Source organism: Glossina fuscipes, unplaced genomic scaffold (genome assembly GCF_014805625.2).
Source record: "Glossina fuscipes isolate IAEA_lab_2018 unplaced genomic scaffold, Yale_Gfus_2 61535, whole genome shotgun sequence".
Taxonomy (NCBI): domain Eukaryota; kingdom Metazoa; phylum Arthropoda; class Insecta; order Diptera; family Glossinidae; genus Glossina; species Glossina fuscipes.
The window spans coordinates 246,483-266,094 of record NW_024003747.1 but is presented as its reverse complement, the minus strand read 5'-3'; the positions used below and the strand labels follow the sequence as shown (position 1 = coordinate 266,094).

Genomic DNA, 19,612 nt, shown 5'->3' with positions numbered 1-19,612 from the left:
TTGTTATTTATAACTTTTTAGTTTTGGCTTGTTTTATTTCTTCTTTTTAAAGTTGAGCTTTCTATGTAATTTGTTTAATAAGGAATATTGTTTGTGACAGTTTGTTGAATAGAACCGTTTTTCTATATAATACCATATCTGCTATTATTATCTTTTATTTGTTTATTCCTTTTTTTTTAAACTCAATTCATATTTATTGACTTATATTTTGGAATAAAGTCTTATGCTAAAAATAAACCTTGATTAAGTGAGGAAAACTTAAAGGTATTTTGTTTTTAAATATGTATGTTTTTATATAAATATATTTTTATATAAATGTAAATAAACTGCGTAATCTGATGTCTTGTGGGTAAAAGAATGTCAACAGAAATCAATTAAAATGTTTAAATACTTATTAAATTGTTCGAGATAATGTTTTGTATAAAAGCACACAATAATTTTCGTTCGTTGAGTTAGAATTTCTCGAAACAAATTTACTATGTGAACGTGAAATAATCCTTACCGGGCCTTAATGCCTAATTTAAATAAAAAGCCAGGACGTATTCATGGCGAACGAATAAATCGAATTAATATTTCTAGAATTATTTATTGGGTTTCGTAAAATTCGATTGTGGATAGCGTAGATTTTGTTTACAAAATCAAGAGTTTTAGTATTTCACAACACGCTGTTTTTGTTTACATGTTGTGTTTACTGAATACCAAGGATACATGATCTCTGCCGAGAGATGTAAGGCCCTGTTTAATACTATTTACTTATAATTTGAATATCTATACCCAAGGTTCTTCCACCTTGTTCCAATTTTCGAAATGTATATGACATATACCTATTTCCACCAAGAAAAGACCTTTTTGGTTTCTGTTTTCATGAGGATATGAAGATGAAATTTGACAAAATCATATCCTGATCGATTGAGAATCCAAAGCTAAGAAATAAGCGTGATCTGCGCACATGCATGGAAAGAAACTGAAACAACCTCAAAAAATACTTGTAATATTATCATACTTTCGTTTACGATTTAAATCCGCAAAAATATTTTCGCAAAAATTGAGCCCAAGTATTTCCCAGGACTACCTTAATGTTCGTTCTAAAAGAAATTCCAATCGGTTTACTAATATGCCCACAGTTAACGGTTGATTGGTGACTTAGTATGTGTGCCTGGTCTTACGTCCATCGAATGATTTTTAATGTTTTCAGTTTTTGTATTTTCTAACGTCAACATTGCGTACACGAATTACTAGTATACAGCAGATATTTATTTGTATTTCTGTGTTATAGCGATAATTATAACGCACATACCTTGCAAATAGCGATTATATCCAGAAAAATAAGTATCATAAAAAATGTATTACATTTCTCACAAGTGTAATTCTTTCCCACAATTGAATTTGGCAAATTTTGCGTCCGTAAACCTTTTTTTCAGTGTTTTCAGGGCGAAATTTTAAATTTAGGTCTTTACAAAGCGGCTTAGTTCCTGCCGTTACTGCATTCACTAGCTCATTATTTACTTAATTGAAATTAATTTGAAATGAATTAGAATACAAACTTTAACATTAATTGCTGACACGTTAGTTAATCGATTGAGACCACTTTTGAATGGAAGATTCAGATAGCTCTAAATAATACTTATGGAAAAACTTTGTCTATATATATCTATATGGAATGTAAATTCTAGAAGAAAATATAAGAAGCTTTTCAGGTTTTTTAAAACTTGCATCAGCTTCTTGTCGATTGCAGGTGCGTATGTCAACAAAGAGAAACTATTTTTTAACTTTGAGTTCTTAATTGATCAACAAGTGCTTCTCCCAAATGTCAGCTTCTTATAATCGTTTTTCCGGCTATAGGAATTCGATCAAGGAGACGGTCAAAATGATTTCTCTTGGTAGAAACAGGACGATACTTCTACTGTTAGGCCCGCGCATGCAGATTACAATCAATTTTAATGTGTTATGCTGTAATAACGACGTTCTGAAGGTCAATGATATACAACGCGTCTACTTGAATTCGTTATTAGATCTTAAATATGATTTGTATTATAGTTTACGATTCCTTCTACCCGTCACTAAAGTATGTAAGATATACTTGACCATTTCTACCGGTGGTAACGTTCAGAAAATGACAAACACAACTTCAACTTCTTCAACTATACATATAAAGACCCTTAAACTATACATATTATTATACCCACCCTCTATGTAAAGAATCGGAATTTGGCATATATGTCTTTAGCTGGGGACTTCAAAGCAAATTTGAAAGCGAACGCAGCCGTGTTCATAAACTCAGTATGCAAAATGTACTAATTTACAATCCAAAAAACGTACAGAAAATATATGTCACGGCGTTTAATACTTTAGTGGAAGTAGCGGTAGGATCACTCTATAAACGGTCATCCTATGATGAAAAACTTTACTCAACTACATATAAGAAATACTAAATTAAAATTTGGTTTATATATATCGAGAATACGCGAAAAACGCGTAAAAATAACAAACTAATTTATAAATTTAACGACAACAATTTCTGAAAGAAATCACGTTACAATTCTTTCAATCAACTTTGGAAGAGTCCTTGACAGAGTTAGTCCGCAAATACTTTTAAACCTTTTGAAATCATATCGTATTGGACTTAAATTTTTCAATCAAATCAAATCTTTCATGTCACATAGGCAATTTAAAATTAGAGTTAATTGTCATATTTAAAGAACTTTCTTCCTAGTAAATTTGGATTCTCCAAGGATATCTTCTATCTGTTTCACTTTTCCAAAATGTTTTCAATGAAATAAGATTCTTCGCATTGTTTATACGCCGATGATGTTTATATTTAACGTAATAACGTGACAACCATTAATATCCTAGAAAGTATTGCGGAAAATATTTTAAACTGGGCTAATTTCTCTATATCAATATATAAATCGAACAAGTTGCGCATTTGTAGGAAACGCCTATATGATGCGGGTAATCGGCTTATGCGAATAAATAACTTGTTAGTTTAAAATATGAAAACGCTCAAAATATTGGAGCTCACACTTTCAAATAGGTACCGTCGAAAACCATGCGAACTTCAATTAAAGAATTGCATTCAAACTATGGTGAACTTCATACGCTGCATTGCTTGGAAAGTTTCGTTCACGTGAACACCATTGCTTATCTTAATAAGCTGCTCGTTTTTAGCAAAATCGAGTGTGGTTTGATCATGAAATGGGTTTATTATGCTTTCCGAATTGCGCAACATCACGACAACATTATTGTCGAGACCGATCTTTCAATTACAAAATTGATTGTAAGAGTTGAAATCCAAAATAATCCCGAAAATGTTCAACTCTAGCAGTTCAATACTAGGCAAGGATATTTGAAAAGCTGTTATTGCTAAAATAAATCGCAAGAAACCAATTAACTCCTGTATACATGCTGCGGAACGAATAACCCACCTCCTGAATGTTTCCAGAAAATCGAAATTGAAACCACTGTGGGCTTTAAATGTCAACTCTTATGATATTTAATTCTCAACATACAAAAAAGAATAAAAAAAAAGAATCCCTGGAAAAACCCGTGGCTTGCAAAATAGTGGTTGGCATTTTTTTACAGGCGGTTTTAAGAGCGAAAACCCGTGCTTTGCCTATGCAGTAGCGACTGTCATAGGTAAAGCGTAAATTAATTATAACCGACATGAAAGTGCGTCAACATTTACAGCTCAAGCTACAGCTATTGTTCAGGCCACTAATCTTGCCTGCAAAGCTAAATTTAAAGCGGCTATCGTCACAGATAGTTGGTCGTTCTCAAAACCAAGGATCATTGTGTATGTTTTTATATTCCGCCTTATTCATCGGTTCGATTTGGTACGTTACTTAAAGATAAAAATAATTTAGGCTTGATGCAATTGAATAATATATACGATCCGGTTAAGAGAGTGCTGGATTTAATATATTCGAATATAAATGATTTGTCAATATCACATATTGAGCCTTTTGTCCTGCTGGAAGATGTTTTTCACGCGACTATATGTATTTCGCTTGATATTTAGATCGATAAACGGATCATTCCACGTCCATACGTGACCTTGTAAGACGTGAATACAACTTTTATAAAACTAATTATAAAATTTTGTACGCGTTGTTAAGTAAAGTGAACTGGGACGGTCATATTGCCGATCTTGAAGCTCGTTTCAGTTTCGTTTATTCTATTTTGTCTCCGTTTTTTCGCATTATGTGCCCTTAAAAAGGATCGACAATAGAAGATGCCCACCTTGGTGGACTAAGGACCTCAAGAATTTAAAAACTTACAAAAATAGACCAAAAAATGTAGAAAAAGTGGTTGTCCTATTGTTTTGGCTTCTTAAGTTGTGGCCAAAAACGAATAATAAGTATTACTCGCAATGCTTCCGAAAGTTTTTATAGGTTTGTGAGCTCGAAAAGAAGAGCTTATTGATATCAGAGCATAGCACAATTTTATGCTAGTCAAACTGTTCCCAATTTTGTTGGCAATCCTTATAACATTGAAGACTATAAGATTTTTTCTAATATCGGATTCCCGAATTTTCGAAGGTCTTTGTAAATTTTCTCGCACTTTTGGTCTGGATGGTATTCACGTTAAGTTCGACGATAAACAACCCATTGAAAATTATAGAGGCGTATAGAGACTTTTCGTAATACCTTTTTGAAAATTCGTGACAAATAGACTAGTTATTCATATTAACTCAGTTGTCCCACTATATCAACATGGTTTCATGGGACATGTGTTGTAATCAGTTGTTTGATGAAGTTTGTCCTGGCCTGGTAAACTGCCTCTGTTCGTATCTTATGGACTAGATGCAAAGACTCTTTTTTACTTTTACTGGCAGAATGGCGTAAGACAAGTGGAATGACGTTAAATAGAAAAAAATGTAAACCCACGTCTTTCAGGAAAGTGCCCCCTATTACATTTATTTACAGGAAGCTTTTGGAATCGGTCTTGTTATGCAACAACCTCGATGTAATATTTGATGCTAAACTGGATTTTAATTCCCCTGTTAAATCAATTGTTTATAAAGCGAAGTGTGTGCTAGGTTTTACAAAAGGGTGGTCGAAAGACTTTGATGATCCTTACGTAGCGAAGGGACTACATATCGTTGGTGAAGTCCTTAGTTCAATATGCGTCTATATACCTTACAATTATCACGTTGAAATGATCAAAGCAATTCAAAAACTATTTTACCTACCTGCCTTATGTGAATTGGGATGGGATGCTAATAGGCTATTATTTCCCTATGAACATCGTTTACTTCTAATCAATTTACCTAGTCTTGCGCGATAGAGACTGATCCTTGGGGTAGACTTTTTAATGAAACTTGTTCAAAGGGGATATTTCGTCATTATTCTGGCTTACTAGGCCAGATTTCAATCTCCTTCAAACGTTATAATATATGGAATTTTTTCTTTTCCGAATTTTATGCAAACAATTTAATAATTTGTATTATTTTTTCTCGATAGAAGATTCAACGATTATGTGAAATCACTGCTGGTTGATTTCAACCATTGCATTTAAATAGCAAATAGATTGGTAATATTTTGTAAGCTTTTTGTGTTATACTAACTTCTCATTGTTGATATGAGTTTAGTTTGGCTGTTAATTAGTTCTGACTTAGCTCTCAACATAATTTTAAGTAAATTTTCATAAATTTTTTTAGGTCACCTGAATGTCGTCATCTACGTTAAAATGAATTTTTAGACAACGTATTGTCACTATATTGTAGGGATTTAACACTTACCGCTAGGTTTGGTGGAACTTACTGCATTTGCATATTGTTCAATATTTACATTTTTCCATTGGCTGTGTAATAGGTAATGCTTTATGCAAAATAAGCAAATAAATAAATAAAGCTATCCGTAACCCTTTACATTCCTAGTAGACCGCCAGTCGCAAAGTAAGGCATACCATTGCCGCTTACGGAGACAAAGTTAATATATTTTTGGATATCCAGTCATATTCGTTACTTGGGAAATGAGCGAGCAGATTTAGCAGCCAAATCCGCAACTTCGGCAATTTTAATTATGGGCAGCACTATGGAGAAGTTTGACCTTCAAAAATATATTAGAAAACAAGTTAGGGAGGAAATTGCTGAAAAGAACGGAAAGTAATACCATGCACAACACCTGCATATTAATTCTAACCTCTTCCCACACCTATATCTAATCATCGTTGAGAAAAGTAAGGTCAAAATTTTTTTCAAGAATTCGTCTCGATCATACTGCAGCATACTAATGCATTCTTAAGAAATCTAATCCTCTAATTTGCAATTATCGACAAAATCTTACGATTAAATATATAATTTCTGACTGCCAAAAACTGTTCAGTATTCGAAGATTCGTTTTCGAAACGTCCGAATCTACGGACATTTTGTACGTGGCTAATATAATATCAAAAAATTATTTAACTTTGTTAGAGTGACAATCTCGTCTGTCTTTTAAAAAAGAGAAGGGCCGATGGTCTTCGTTGCTAGTGCTCATCCTACTTTTGACTTCTAGAATTCATTTCTTTAGTCTCGTAAAATATGTATTGATACAAATATTCGATCCAAGACGACTATAAATATTTATGTTTCTTAATTTTAGCTTTCTTAGATTTAGTCATACACACATGTTAATGTTTTTATATTAATTTTCAAATTTAAGAAACAGTAATTGCAACCGATAAAAAAATCTCCATTTAAAAGATATCTGGATTGTCCGTATAAGACGATTGACATTTTTCTTCTGCGATAATGTTAAGTATTATAAGCGACTACTTATGTCATTGGCTTTTTATGAGAAAGGTGACTACATTTCTTTTAAAGAATGTTAAGTAGTATATATTATTTCATATTTTTAAATTTACCGCCGAAAGAAGATATATTCATTATGCTTTTTCTTGTTAGCTTTGCGAGTTCTTCTATTTCTCTTAGAAGTTGCGGTGATAGAGGTAAAGAGAATGAGATTTTTCCACACAATTTTTATTACCATGAAATTGAATTAACTTACACGGACAAAAAATTACGCTCAGAAACTATTGATTATTTCAATAAATAATTTGTTTATGATGCCTTGGCTTAAAAAATCCCAATTTTAAACGTTTGAAGAATTTGCGTTTAAACAACATGAAATAAGAAAGCAGCAACAGCAAGGAGGTCAGATTTTGCTAGCTCATAAATGGCGAGCCTCCGCGTAATTGATGTTCACAAGTGTTTGTTATAGTAGGCAGATATACAAAGCTTTCAAAGGGCGTGTGTATCGATTGTATCAACTGCATAATAAGAACACCAGGCAATTAAGACAACTCGCACGTTTCACATTTCCAAACGAAGGCCATCTGCTATTATTAACTGAAATCTACTAAATTTGTTGTTCTTGTTATCAAAGCCTTTTATTTATATATTTTTATATATATTAAATATACTAAAAACTTTTCAATATGTTGCTATGGTTTACTTTATCAATGAATGCTTTTTCTATAATGCAAATCATTTAGAAACCATATTTATTATGCCTGGAAAAGAAATAATCGATTAAAAAAATTATTGAACCTCACTTTAACACAAAAACAATACATTAAAAATATTACATTTATTTGTTTATTTGATTGCTTTAATTTTTTATTTGTCATTGTATACCGCATCAAATCCACACGTTGTAAGAAATACATGTACATCAAATTGTTGAAAATCGTCATATTATATTATTTGATAGAAACTACAATATCTTACTTTTAGAGATTAAGCTCATGTAAAAATTGTAGTTGCGTAATGAAGCTATTGGTCTAAGATACCGCGTGCTAGTACTACGAGCAATAGTTATAACTTATCTATTAGACTGATGATCAGTTAAAAAATAGTCCACGACATTATTACTTAGTTGCTTGTTATGTCTACCTCTTCACAAGTATTAGTTTAACAAGCAGGTAGGAGATACTCGTTTCCTCGGTTTGTTTACCATTTGGTGGTCGGACTAATTAGGGCACAACTTTATGTGCTTCCTTATATTGCAAAACTAAAACTATTGCTTTCTAATTTACGTTAATTTTTTTTGCTATTTAATTTTTAATCAGCGACACTACCAATAAGCCGCAATCTAAAAGAACGCGCAGATATTAAATAGATCTGAAGGATACTATGCAAATCTGTGGCAGTCTTATAGCTAAAACTATTTTAAAAGTGATCGAATGTTTCTTTAAAATGCAATTAAATGGGAGCAGAGTTAAATGTATTAGTGGACAACGCTCCTTCATTAACTATGGGTAATTAAGTTGGTCGTGTAGACGTTAATGACTTGCCAACGGCGAAGAATTGCATCTAGTCCAGGCGTTATTGTATTTACGATTTACATATGGAAGGTTGTCAATTGTTGATTTCGCTGTGCATACTATCTAAAAATTATTGTCTTTAAATCACAAAAATGTAGAGGAAAACGGGTTTCTTTAGACAACAAAGAATAATTTTTGAAGATTATAATGCGTCGGCTTAGAAAGACACTTTTGCTAAAGTTAAAGAAGTTGCAATCAATTTCCGGCAAGTCAGGATGTTATAGCAGCCGTAAATGAATATTTCAATAAGGACTTGAAAGGGGAAATCACTGCAATTTGTAGAAAGTAAATTTTTTTACTGGCTTAAATAATCCCTTAAATTGTCAAGAATAACAGTCGAAAAATTTTATATTTCAAACATAACAGTATAGCATATACAAATATTTCAAACCTTAAACGCATTCTTATCGAAACACAATTTTTCAAAACAGCATGCAGCATAACTCTAAAGATTATTCTGTCCGTTCATCAAACATTATTTATTAGTGAAAAGACTGCCTTTTCTTAGTCAAAAGTTGAACTTTTTCATTTGAAATTTTCGCAGGAATTGAAATTTTTTAAACCTTTCTCGTACATTTACGGGAAACATTGTTGGGAAAGTTCTGCCGTACTTTACTATTTCACGTGTCAGATGAAGCAGCTAGGATGTCTGTTACAGTGTTTTCCTCTTAAAGGAATTTGCTTTATAGATGGATTAATTGAACTAGAAATTCCCTACAAAAGTTTATAAATTTAAGAAAGAACGTTCAACTCATTATTTCTTCTTATTGTTGGGCTAAGAAATTTGTAAACGACATGTTCAACGTTTCCAATTAACGCAGAGTCCAAAATAGGAAAATTCCGATATATTCAAGAATAAATTTGAGAAAAGCACGGCTGTCTTGTATTGTCCGCCATCATTTTTGAAACGATTGTAAATTATTTTAAAATCTTTATAGAAGTATTATAGGTGAAGGATTTCACAAATAATGGTAAATAGCATGATGTTATAGTTGTAATAAGAATTACGAAAATAAAAGTGATTTTTCGACCCTTGTATTTGTATGTTACTTCAGGTTATGAAAATATTTTTAGGGTATATTTTAGAAAATTTTCAATTAAGAAACCTTACTTATTTAAAAACTTAGAAAAGAAGTTGCCGTAAGGTTTTTGTATTACTTGACTTTTCATTTTGCGTTAAATTTTGCTTTTTTATAAGAAAAAGATGTATAAAATGTGAAATTGAATTAATTCTATGTGTCTGTTCATCCGTAGGCTGTTGCATATGGAACAAAATTATCTGTAGGATTGGCTACTATTCCATATAAAGACCTTAAACTTGATGAAACGTCGCCATTTAAGGTAAATTGACAAACGTTTATGTGTTCTGGAAATTTCTTGCAATTCGCTTTAAAAGTTAATTGATTGGCATATGTTGACCGTTTGCATTTCTTTTAAACATCTCTGTAAATGGGTCTTATTCCTCAAATCCACTGGATTAGACTTCCGTTTTTTCAACTTTAATGTTCTGTATCAGCAATATTATGAAAATTTGAAGGAAAATGATTTCAGTCATGATTGTCTAACGTGCCGCATGCGAATCTTATTTTCAATTTTATCATTTAATATTTAAGGGACGGTAAAAGTGGCATGTAAAAATATGTAAATTAAATGAATATAGTTAAACAAACCTACTGTATATAAAATATATATTAGCAATACAATTCGTTTTCTCATCAGTTCGGTTCTTATTAGTTGTACATAGTTTTCTTACAAATTAGGCAATTATGATTTAATATTAAATTCTTCAAATTCCGGTTTTTATTAAAACAATGTTGCTCCCTGACTTAAACGTTTAATATAGATATGATAACCGTTATAATTTTAATAATCAATGAGAATGTATGTTTTCAGTCTTCCAAATTTCGAGATATTTATATAATAAAATTCTTTTTGCAAAAATAAAAGAGTCGATTTAAAGTCGAGTTAAAAATGTATTTTTGCGTATAGTAAAAGCGGTACACGACGCAATAAACATGTTAATAACCTGGACTTAAATCCCCGACTTAGTTTAATGCTAACTTTATTCAGTTTCAGCATCGATAAAAAATTTTTTTTTCTTGAAGCGCTTCCTATAAACATTTATTTAGTAATTTAAAGGAAAGACGAAATAGTATGCCTTTGAGTGTGGGGAGAGACCTTGTCAAACATTCTTCAAAGACAATTTAACCTTGTTTACTATTCGCCCGACGTCTCCCGCCGTAACGACTAATATGGCTGCAAAGAAAAAAAAAACAAGTTAAAAAAGCTAGATAAGCGTATATTTTCGGTCGACAAAACGCTTTGCAAAATATATTTTTGTATCCACTTGAGATGGTGGATATCCGATGTTCACCATAAGGCGAATATATCTTTTTTATACCTCATTGATTGAAATTCGTATTACCTTTGCCCAGTTCTGATCCCGGTAGCCTGTTGATTCGAAGCGAATTAAAGTCTAGAGTGCGATTGGAATATTTTGCGATAGCTGTCGTCTCTCATTTTGTTACCTTAATATTAGTAAGTGTGAAATTGCGTGTTAGAAAAAGAGCGGCAGACAACTTAGTATGTGGGCATATTTCATATATATTTCAAATACTTTTAATGCTAGCAAACGGAATGACAAATTTAGAAGACGTCAGCTAACTAATAGCGATTAAATTAAAAAAAAACTTTTCCTAAATATGTGACGAGATGAAACGTCGCGACTGAATGAACGATTACGACGATTGCTTGCCCTTTGGAAACTTGTGCACACAAATTCTGTTACAAGTTTCAATTGTTTTTGTGTGAACTGAAAGAAGAAAACACGAAAGGCCGTAACACTCAGAATACGCTAGTATAATTGTGCCGACTAAAACAAAAACTAGTCTGATAGCAGCTGGCTCGGGTCTTAAACGTATTCTACGCTTACACCAGCTGGTGTAAAACATTTCGAGAAACTCGCGGAGCTTAATAAAAAGAGAAAATCGTTTTAGTTTGTTTAGTGTTTTTTCCCATTTCCTCATAAAGCTTTCACACCAACCAATAATAACAACGGAAACAAATAAATAAAAGTTTTTGCATTATATTGAACAAATCAAACGACGGGTATTACGTTGTGCAAATATCATTCATATCATTAAATCAATAAATTATTAGTAAAATTGTATTCGACTTAAAATTGTAGAAAAATAGTGTGACCGGAACTGCATTTCATAGTTGGTCAACTATCGATTGAAATTTAAATTTAGGGAAAGTTATTGCGATCCTCTTTGCTTTATTGCTTAAAGCATACTATCTGAATATGTTGCGCACTGGAAATGAATTTAATGTATTGCAAAGCGAATGTTATCATTTGCATCAAATGGCGGTGGCGGGTGATGTATTGGAAGATTTCGTGGTTATATTTGGTGATATGATGAATCGGGTATGTAATTATTTAAAGCTTTGGAAATATATTTGCGCCTTATGAAAAAATATTAATGTTTTGAAACAGTGTTTACATATCCTTTGTTATCTTTGGTTTTTACTTGCTATATTTGAACTGCTTTCTGTAACAGATAAGAACTATGTCGCCTTCACATTGAAATATTCTTTCCATTTTAACTTTAACGAGGGTGCTGGATTTTTTGTTAATTTTCAATTTTTTTTTTTTATTTTTCTTTTATCTTAATTATTGATGTATTTTTCGTTTTATTTAATTTAATTTGAACAAAAAAAAGGTTCTCTTTTCGAATTGTTTTTTAAGTTATTTATAAAATATATATGAGTACACATGATTATCTGGTTGCCTTTGCCTCGTGACTTTCCGTAAAAGATTCGGCTTTTGCAGTTTAGTTACTGCACAATCTGTTGCTTAGTATTGACAATGAATTGATTTTACCTTTTACAATATGAAAATCAATATGCGCGTCGTTTTCTTGGCGGTTCATTCGTTTGTCTTAAGGGCGCCACAAAGTGAAATGACTTTTTTACATCCCATTTGCTAATAATCAGGCATAGTGTGCACATGATTCGACTAATGGTTACTTTCTTGGCATTGTTTCATTTACAGACCCATTAATTTTGATAAACTTTTTATATGCTTTATAAATATAGGTTTAATCAACGATTGATTGATAATTAATCCATTAATAACCGGCATTCGTCAATTCATTAAAATATTATATTGCCCATGAAAATACAAACAAATTCTTGGCGGAGGACGTTTAAAGTGAAAACAGTAACTCTATGTGAAAGTCATTAACAATTAGAGCAATAAAACTGAGAAACGAAGTGGAGAAGCTAAGATTCTGCAATTATTGATAAATCAAACCTATTCGCTAAATTCGCTGTCAGTTCTAATAAAGAAAATATATAGACTGTTAATTTTTCCACAAAATTGCAGCCTATGTATGTATAAAGCAAAAGTAATCAAGTTAACAGTTGCGACGTTCCAGTTGAATTTTTATGAGGAGCTTTTGTAGGCCCTAACGAAGATTGTCACAATCTATTTTTAAAAAGATAATACATATGCGGTCACGATTGACATGAAATAGTGAATTTAACCATGTTCTTCCTGCCCGAGAATTTTTATGGTGCATCCGCCTCTAACGAAAAAATATTTTACTTGCGATCCCCACATCAAGTGTAAAACCACACACCAAATTATTTTGAGATTTTTATAGGACCACAGGAATGCACTTTTTTGGCCAACTTGAATTTTTTAAAATTTGCGTAAATTGAGTCCAACAGATCGTGGACGATTTAGGCGATTGCCATGGATTTAACCCATGTCCAGCGGCCATGTAGATATCGTACATGAAGATATTGTACATTGTTGCCGACTACTTTTCTTTATCATTTTTTTCATTACTATATGAATTCGTTATTGCCTTGGAAAGTATCCGCGAAAGAACTTAGATTAAAGGGTTGTCATAAAAGCTCTACAAGCCATCACCCATTGCTTCATGCTTTTGGTAATCAGAAGGGACAATGTCTATTAAACGCAAAGAGGTGCAGTCATTCTATCATCGTATTGAGGGCATTTGTGCCTTCTAACATTGACATGGGTGGTTTCAGTCGACAAACTCAACTCAAGTCAGTCTTCCAAACACAAACTATAAGTTTTTCTCTATGATTTTTGGGATCGATGTTAATGGTTCATCTACTTTTCATTTCAAATTATCGAAACGCATCATCTTTTGTCCCTTTTAACAGGTTACCAGCACTTCTTTTGAAGGTTGTCAAGGGTTCTATCGGCTTTCTCACCGTCTAATTTTCTTTGGGGATACATAAAATACCATTTCAAGGTTCATTTGTGAATTCAACGTAATGAGTCAAGTTACAGATTGTTAATTAGGTTTTTTTGAAAGACTTTCAAAAACAGCTGATAGCGAGATAGCGAGTTTTTTGTATTAATTCTTTAACAAAATTATAAACAAAATTTGCATTATCGAAACGTGAATTTAGGTAGTATTATCTATAGCAAACCGAACAACAACACAATATTTCTTGAAAGTTGTGTGAGTTTTTATTACACAGTTTTAATCGTTCTACATGTTGTTTTATATAGAACAACATGAACGATTATGTATAATAATTCGGTTGGCAACATCGTAGAATACCATGTACTGATTTGCTTTTAATATAAAAATGTCAGATGCAGATTAATCGAAGAGAGTGAAGTATGTACATAATGGCGAAAAGTGTGTTTAGAAAATCCATCTTTGTAAGTCATTCAAAATTTTGTTCAATCAAATTTGTCTTTATTGTTTTATATAATATTTGTCCTTATGCATTTTGTGAGACTTGTCAGTTCTGGTTGTTCTTTTGTTATACTTTTCCTCTTTTTAATAAAAGTGATTACCAACAGGAGAAATATAAGCATTTCTAATCATGTATCTTAATCAAAAATTATCTCATTATCACTTTTTAAAAGCTAGCTAGCTGAAAGAATTGTAAAAATGAAAAAATTGTGCTTGTTTAATTGATCTCAATGAAGAAATGAGTAAAATAAACGGCATTAAATATGTCGTACTCAATTAATAGTTGTTTCAAAAAGTTTGCATATAGTCGTTTGAGAAAAGTGAATGCAAAATTTGTATAAACTTATTGCGTTTTTTTAATATTTAGATGTATGATAAATTTTCGGCTTATTTTCTTATAACAATAAGTGCCTTTTAAAATACTCTTCGCTAGGAATCAACGTTTGCTCCGTTTTGAATATCAGATGCATTCCTCAGTAGAAGGATGATTCATAAGTCGGCAATCCAGGAAACCGTACTGATGTCTATTAAAGAACTAAAAAGTTAATAAAGCGAATTGTTCGGCGTCAACGGGCATGAATGCTAATAAGAGAGGCAAGGTAACTCCTTTCGGTTAAAAAACTGATACGTTTACTAGATCAGTTAAGCAGTATATGACCAAGCGTCGTTTTGTTCAAAAATCATTTTTTGATGCCTTTGCACATATTGTGGCAACAATTCGCGTTTACACTCTCGCCAATGATGGCTTCGCCGAGTTTTTGAAATTTTGCTATATTTAGTTGATTCCACGAAATACGGATTCGGAAAAAAAAATACTTTTGATGTGGAATGAGTTGAGGTATGTTCAGCACTCAACGCATCTATTTTCCATCAATCTAACTTGATGTATAAATACAAACACAGCAAACACTATATTCTTGGGAGCTCGCACCCAAATTTAATAATTACTTAATCTGTGTAAGATTTCTAAAAATCTTCTTTTTATGATCTTTTTTTAATATTACTTTCGGTTGTTTGTTTTCAAACTTTTCAGTTTTTTAGCTGTACTTATCCTCAACCTTTGTTGCTACGTTGAGTTGCAACAGTAGTTTGTTGGAATAATAAGCTAATATTCGCTGAAAAGACAATCCATTTTCAAATGTTTTAATCCATCCAATCCATGTTTAAATGTTTTAAAGCTTGCACTAAAGTTCGTCAGTGTGCTATGCCTCATTTCAATTTCATACACAACCATGTGAACGTAGACATATGAATACGAGAAGTATCAACGTGTTGCATATACCCGTTTCTATGAAAAAGGATCATTTTAGTCCCCTTTTCTCGAATTTCCACAATTGTCAAAATGAAGATAGGAAGCCTTATCGATTAAAAATAACATGGGCATGATCTCTGTATGTGCACACGGACAATGTAGGAAAAGCTAAAACTGCCTTGGAAAAGCACTCAACTTTTTTACACGTTTGCCTGTAAGTTTTGATTCCGTGAATATATTTCCAAAAAGTTCTAACCATCACGTTCGGTCGAAAAATGGTTTCTATCGGTTTATAATACGCCCACAGTTAAAATTGTAATTCCAATTTATTTTCAATTTCTTCACTTTAGCACATATAAGAATATGTGTGTTTTCTACAAAAACGGTAGTAACCTGCCGCTCCGATCCAATAATAGAGTATCGAAATTCCGTTCATTTTTTTAATCTTTTTTTGGATTAAAAAAAAATTTGGTAACAACTGAATATCATTTTTTGATTTAATAATGTTGATATTCTCATACATGCATGCCAACTTGTTACATTAGAAGATCTTTAAGCAAGCTCTCGATATATCATTCCCGCCTCTTGCTTCTTTTCTAAAAACGTTTAAACCGCTACGATGTTACGATATCGTCTTTTCACATAAATCTGTATCTCGTGCGGCGTTGCAGCTGTGAGTAGTAGTAGTAGCATTATGTAAAAATACTCGCGCATGTACGATAAGTTAATTATTATTCCACGAACTCAATTGAGTATGTTGTCTATCATGGTTTCGATTTGGATCCAACGTAAAAACAAAAGGAATTCGATTCGCAAACACAATATCTTCGTTTGCTTTTACTCTTAAAAAGGCAATGATAGCACATAGGTGCATTCAATTTTTCGTAGTGTAAGATTTCAAATTGGTTTTTACATGGCGTGCTTCCCGAATGCCAATTATTTCTAATCGAATTTCCACAGTTTTGAAAGTTTGGGTAAGAAGCCCAAATTTGACAAATTCCTCCTTAGGCGAGGGTCATTAATCAAGTTTCAAAAAAGGATTACCATCCACCCACGAACGCTTACAACAGGTAAAAATGGAAAACTTAAATCTTGTAACTATTGTTGTCAAGAACTTAAAATTCTTAGGTAAAAATATTTTTAGAGGCATAAGAAAATTTAGTAGAAGAATAGTCCGGAAGACCTAACGCTATGTCCGTAGCTAAACGTTGCTATGATTACGGGCTTATGCAAGATCCGCCTTAATATGATTCTATCATCTCAAGAAGCCACAAAAGAATTAGGCGAGAGGCTAAATCCACTCAGATTCATAAGGTAATCAAGAGCTTTTCTGTGTGTATTTAGGCGAAGTGGTGCATGGTCAGAATTTCTCTGACGGAATCGTTTTATTTTCATTTGCTATATGCCTATGAGCTGACAGTGATTTCAAAGAAAATGTATATATATAGTTTTTGCTTTCTTTTCGTTACCGATTTGGTGCCCGTGATTTTTCAAATGTGAATCAGCTTTCCTGGGGCATAGTTACGTTTAAATTTAAATTGTGTTGTTGTCTGTTGTATGCAGCGTGTACATGTTCGCTTTTCAAAAATACATTCTGTTTTTAAGGGAAGGCAGAAAAGAACAAAAAGAAACATATTTCAATTTTTTTTTACTAGATTAGCTAAGCATAGAGTGTGTTGCCAATTGCGTGAATTTGCTTTAGAAAGTGATGGCAAAAGAAAAAAAATTTAACATAGGACGCATACACGAAGACTTTGACGTTTAATTGAAGAAAGCCGAAAAAAACAAAATAAATAAACAAAGCGTTTAACTGGAAAGCACAACTAAAATTAAATTAAAATATATTAATTAATAAGAATGCTGCAAATACTACAAAATGAAGAGCTTGTATGTATGCTTTGGAATTTTTAAAAATTGCTTTCTGTTGTATAATAATTAGACAAATTTTATTTATAACCATTGCCCCTAACAAAAATTGAACCCGTTCGTACATTTTTAAATTTTAATGTATTTCTTATTTATTATTCTCTGTTTTTGATTTATTGGTATATGTTTCTTATCGTTATATATTCATATTCTACGATTATTTGTTATAATAATTTGGTTTTTTTTTGCCATTAATAAATTATTTATTTCTTATATCGATTTGCTTTTGTACCATCAATTCTTTTTATTATTTTTTTATTTTATTTACGTTTTTCCTTTGTTTTTATTTTTTCTAATGTTTGTTACAGTACCTCGACATTGGCGAGGATATGAACGTACCTGATGATTTTACACAAATAGAATTGCAAAGCGGCATGTGGTGGCGTCATTTAGCCGCTGGCGGCATTGCCGGTGCCGTCTCGCGTACATGCACTGCGCCATTAGATAGGATTAAAGTGTTTTTGCAGGTATATAAAGTGAATTTTCAATCAGATTTAAAAACTAAACATTGATCTAAATTTTGAATTTTCAGGTTCAAACACAAAAGACAGCAATCTCAGATAGTTTAAGATATATGCTCCAGGAGGGCGGTTTACGGAGTATGTGGCGCGGCAATGGCATTAATGTATTAAAGATTGCCCCCGAATCGGCCATTAAATTCGCGGCCTACGAAAAAATCAAACGACTGATACGAGGCGAGGAAAAACGGCAGATGAGTATCGGCGAACGTTTTATGGCTGGCGCCGCTGCCGGTGGCATTTCGCAAACTGTCATCTATCCTATGGAAGTATTAAAAACTCGTTTGGCATTGCGTAGAACGGGTCAGTATAAGGGTATTGTTGATGCGGCAAAAAAGATATACATCCTCGAGGGCTTACGCAGTTTTTATCGCGGTTACATTCCTAATATTTTGGGCATTATACCTTATGCGGGCATAGATTTGGCCGTTTATGAAACACTAAAAAAGAAATATCTTAGTTGTCACAATGATGAGCAGCCCAGTTTTCTGGTGCTATTGGCCTGTGGCAGTGCGTCCAGTACACTAGGTCAAGTGTGTTCATATCCACTGGCTTTAGTGAGGACACGTTTGCAAGCTCAAGGTAAGTTAAAATCGTAGTATAAACATCGTATAGATACTATTACATAGTATTTCTTTGCACCCATTACCTTTGGTTTGCAAAGCATGAAGCGCACAAGTAATGACACAGCCGAAGGCGCTTCAGGTTTCTGTTATTTCTTCAAGTAAGTAAAAGAGAAGAACTTGAGGCCATGTAGGGACAAACTCTTAATTGGGGACAACCACGCATCGCCAATGTTTATCATAGATCGCACAAATATTTAGCCAGACTAAAATCATTACTAGGTTTGATGTTCCCGCAGGTGTAGTCATACTGTAATTTTCAAATGAAGGCAAATGGTAAAAATAAACTATAATTTGCAATCTTAACCAGATTAAGATAAAAATGATAAAATAATAAAATAATAATAGTAAATTGAATTGTATCCGAGATTATTCCAAATGTGAACATGACATAATTTTTTCTGTTTCAGAAAAAACAGAAAAAATATAAATAATACATATATATATAATTTGTTCAATGGAATGCGCGTGTACGCACGCCGGCTTTAGTTTTGACCTACTCATGAAGGAAAGCAAGAAAAAATTTCGTGACCTGTGTTTCAATTGTTGTGTGCTTGTTATTTGTATTTATTATGGAAAGTGAAAACGTTTATCTTTTCGTATATTTCGGCTCTATAAAAAGTTAAGCCAACAAATGTTTTGAAACTGTGCGGTGTTATTTTTGTGCAATTACCGCTCTCACATCTAATGTAATAACTTTTTTTTTTATTTTAGTTGTGTCCAAATACACGTATACTACCTCGCCCTTGGGTGCCATTCCTATGAAACAAGCCGGTGCTGGCAACGATGACAATATGATGGGGGTGTTTCGTAAAATTTTACGTACCGAAGGCATTTGTGGACTATATCGTGGCATTACTCCGAATTTCATTAAAGTGCTGCCAGCAGTTTCCATTAGTTATGTGGTGTATGAATATGCCAGTAGAGGTTTGGGTGTTAATATGACATGATGTGTTTACCATAATACATACCCCTACTTACAAATACGTCGTTTGCATCTAACTCAAACTAGCAGCGATGCGTGCCCTTTTTTACTTTGTGTTAATTCTCTTTCAACACGTTTTTCTACTCTTTCTCTTTTAAATACAACGTGTTTACCATTTTTTTTACGTAGTGCTATTACAAACAAATATTACTAATGTAATGTTAATATTTTTTAATAGCCTCAATTTAGCCTAAATTATAAAGCAACTTTTTTGTAAGTAAAACAAAAACAAACAAAATTAAAGAGAAAGAGGA

The 19,612-nt window shown here is 32.5% G+C and overlaps 1 protein-coding gene across 6 annotated transcripts in view; it reads left to right on the top strand.

The window, feature by feature from the left end:
• The window catches only part of LOC119643688 (calcium-binding mitochondrial carrier protein SCaMC-3), a 25,373-nt gene extending 5,763 nt beyond the window's left edge, over nucleotides 1-19,610 (top strand). For 3 of the 6 annotated variants that reach the window (XM_038043089.1, XM_038043088.1, XM_038043086.1), the window contains 4 exons: nucleotides 9,562-9,648; nucleotides 17,541-17,699; nucleotides 17,765-18,332; nucleotides 19,088-19,610. In XM_038043089.1, coding sequence (XP_037899017.1) covers nucleotides 9,562-9,648; nucleotides 17,541-17,699; nucleotides 17,765-18,332; nucleotides 19,088-19,323 — 1,050 coding nt within the window. In that variant the 3' untranslated portion in view covers nucleotides 19,324-19,610. Of the gene's footprint in view, nucleotides 1-9,561; nucleotides 9,649-11,391; nucleotides 11,735-16,494; nucleotides 17,194-17,540; nucleotides 17,700-17,764; nucleotides 18,333-19,087 lie in introns of those variants that run through there. The other 3 variants (XM_038043090.1, XM_038043091.1, XM_038043087.1) reach the window with 3 other exon arrangements.
• Nucleotides 19,611-19,612: the final 2 nt, after the last annotated feature.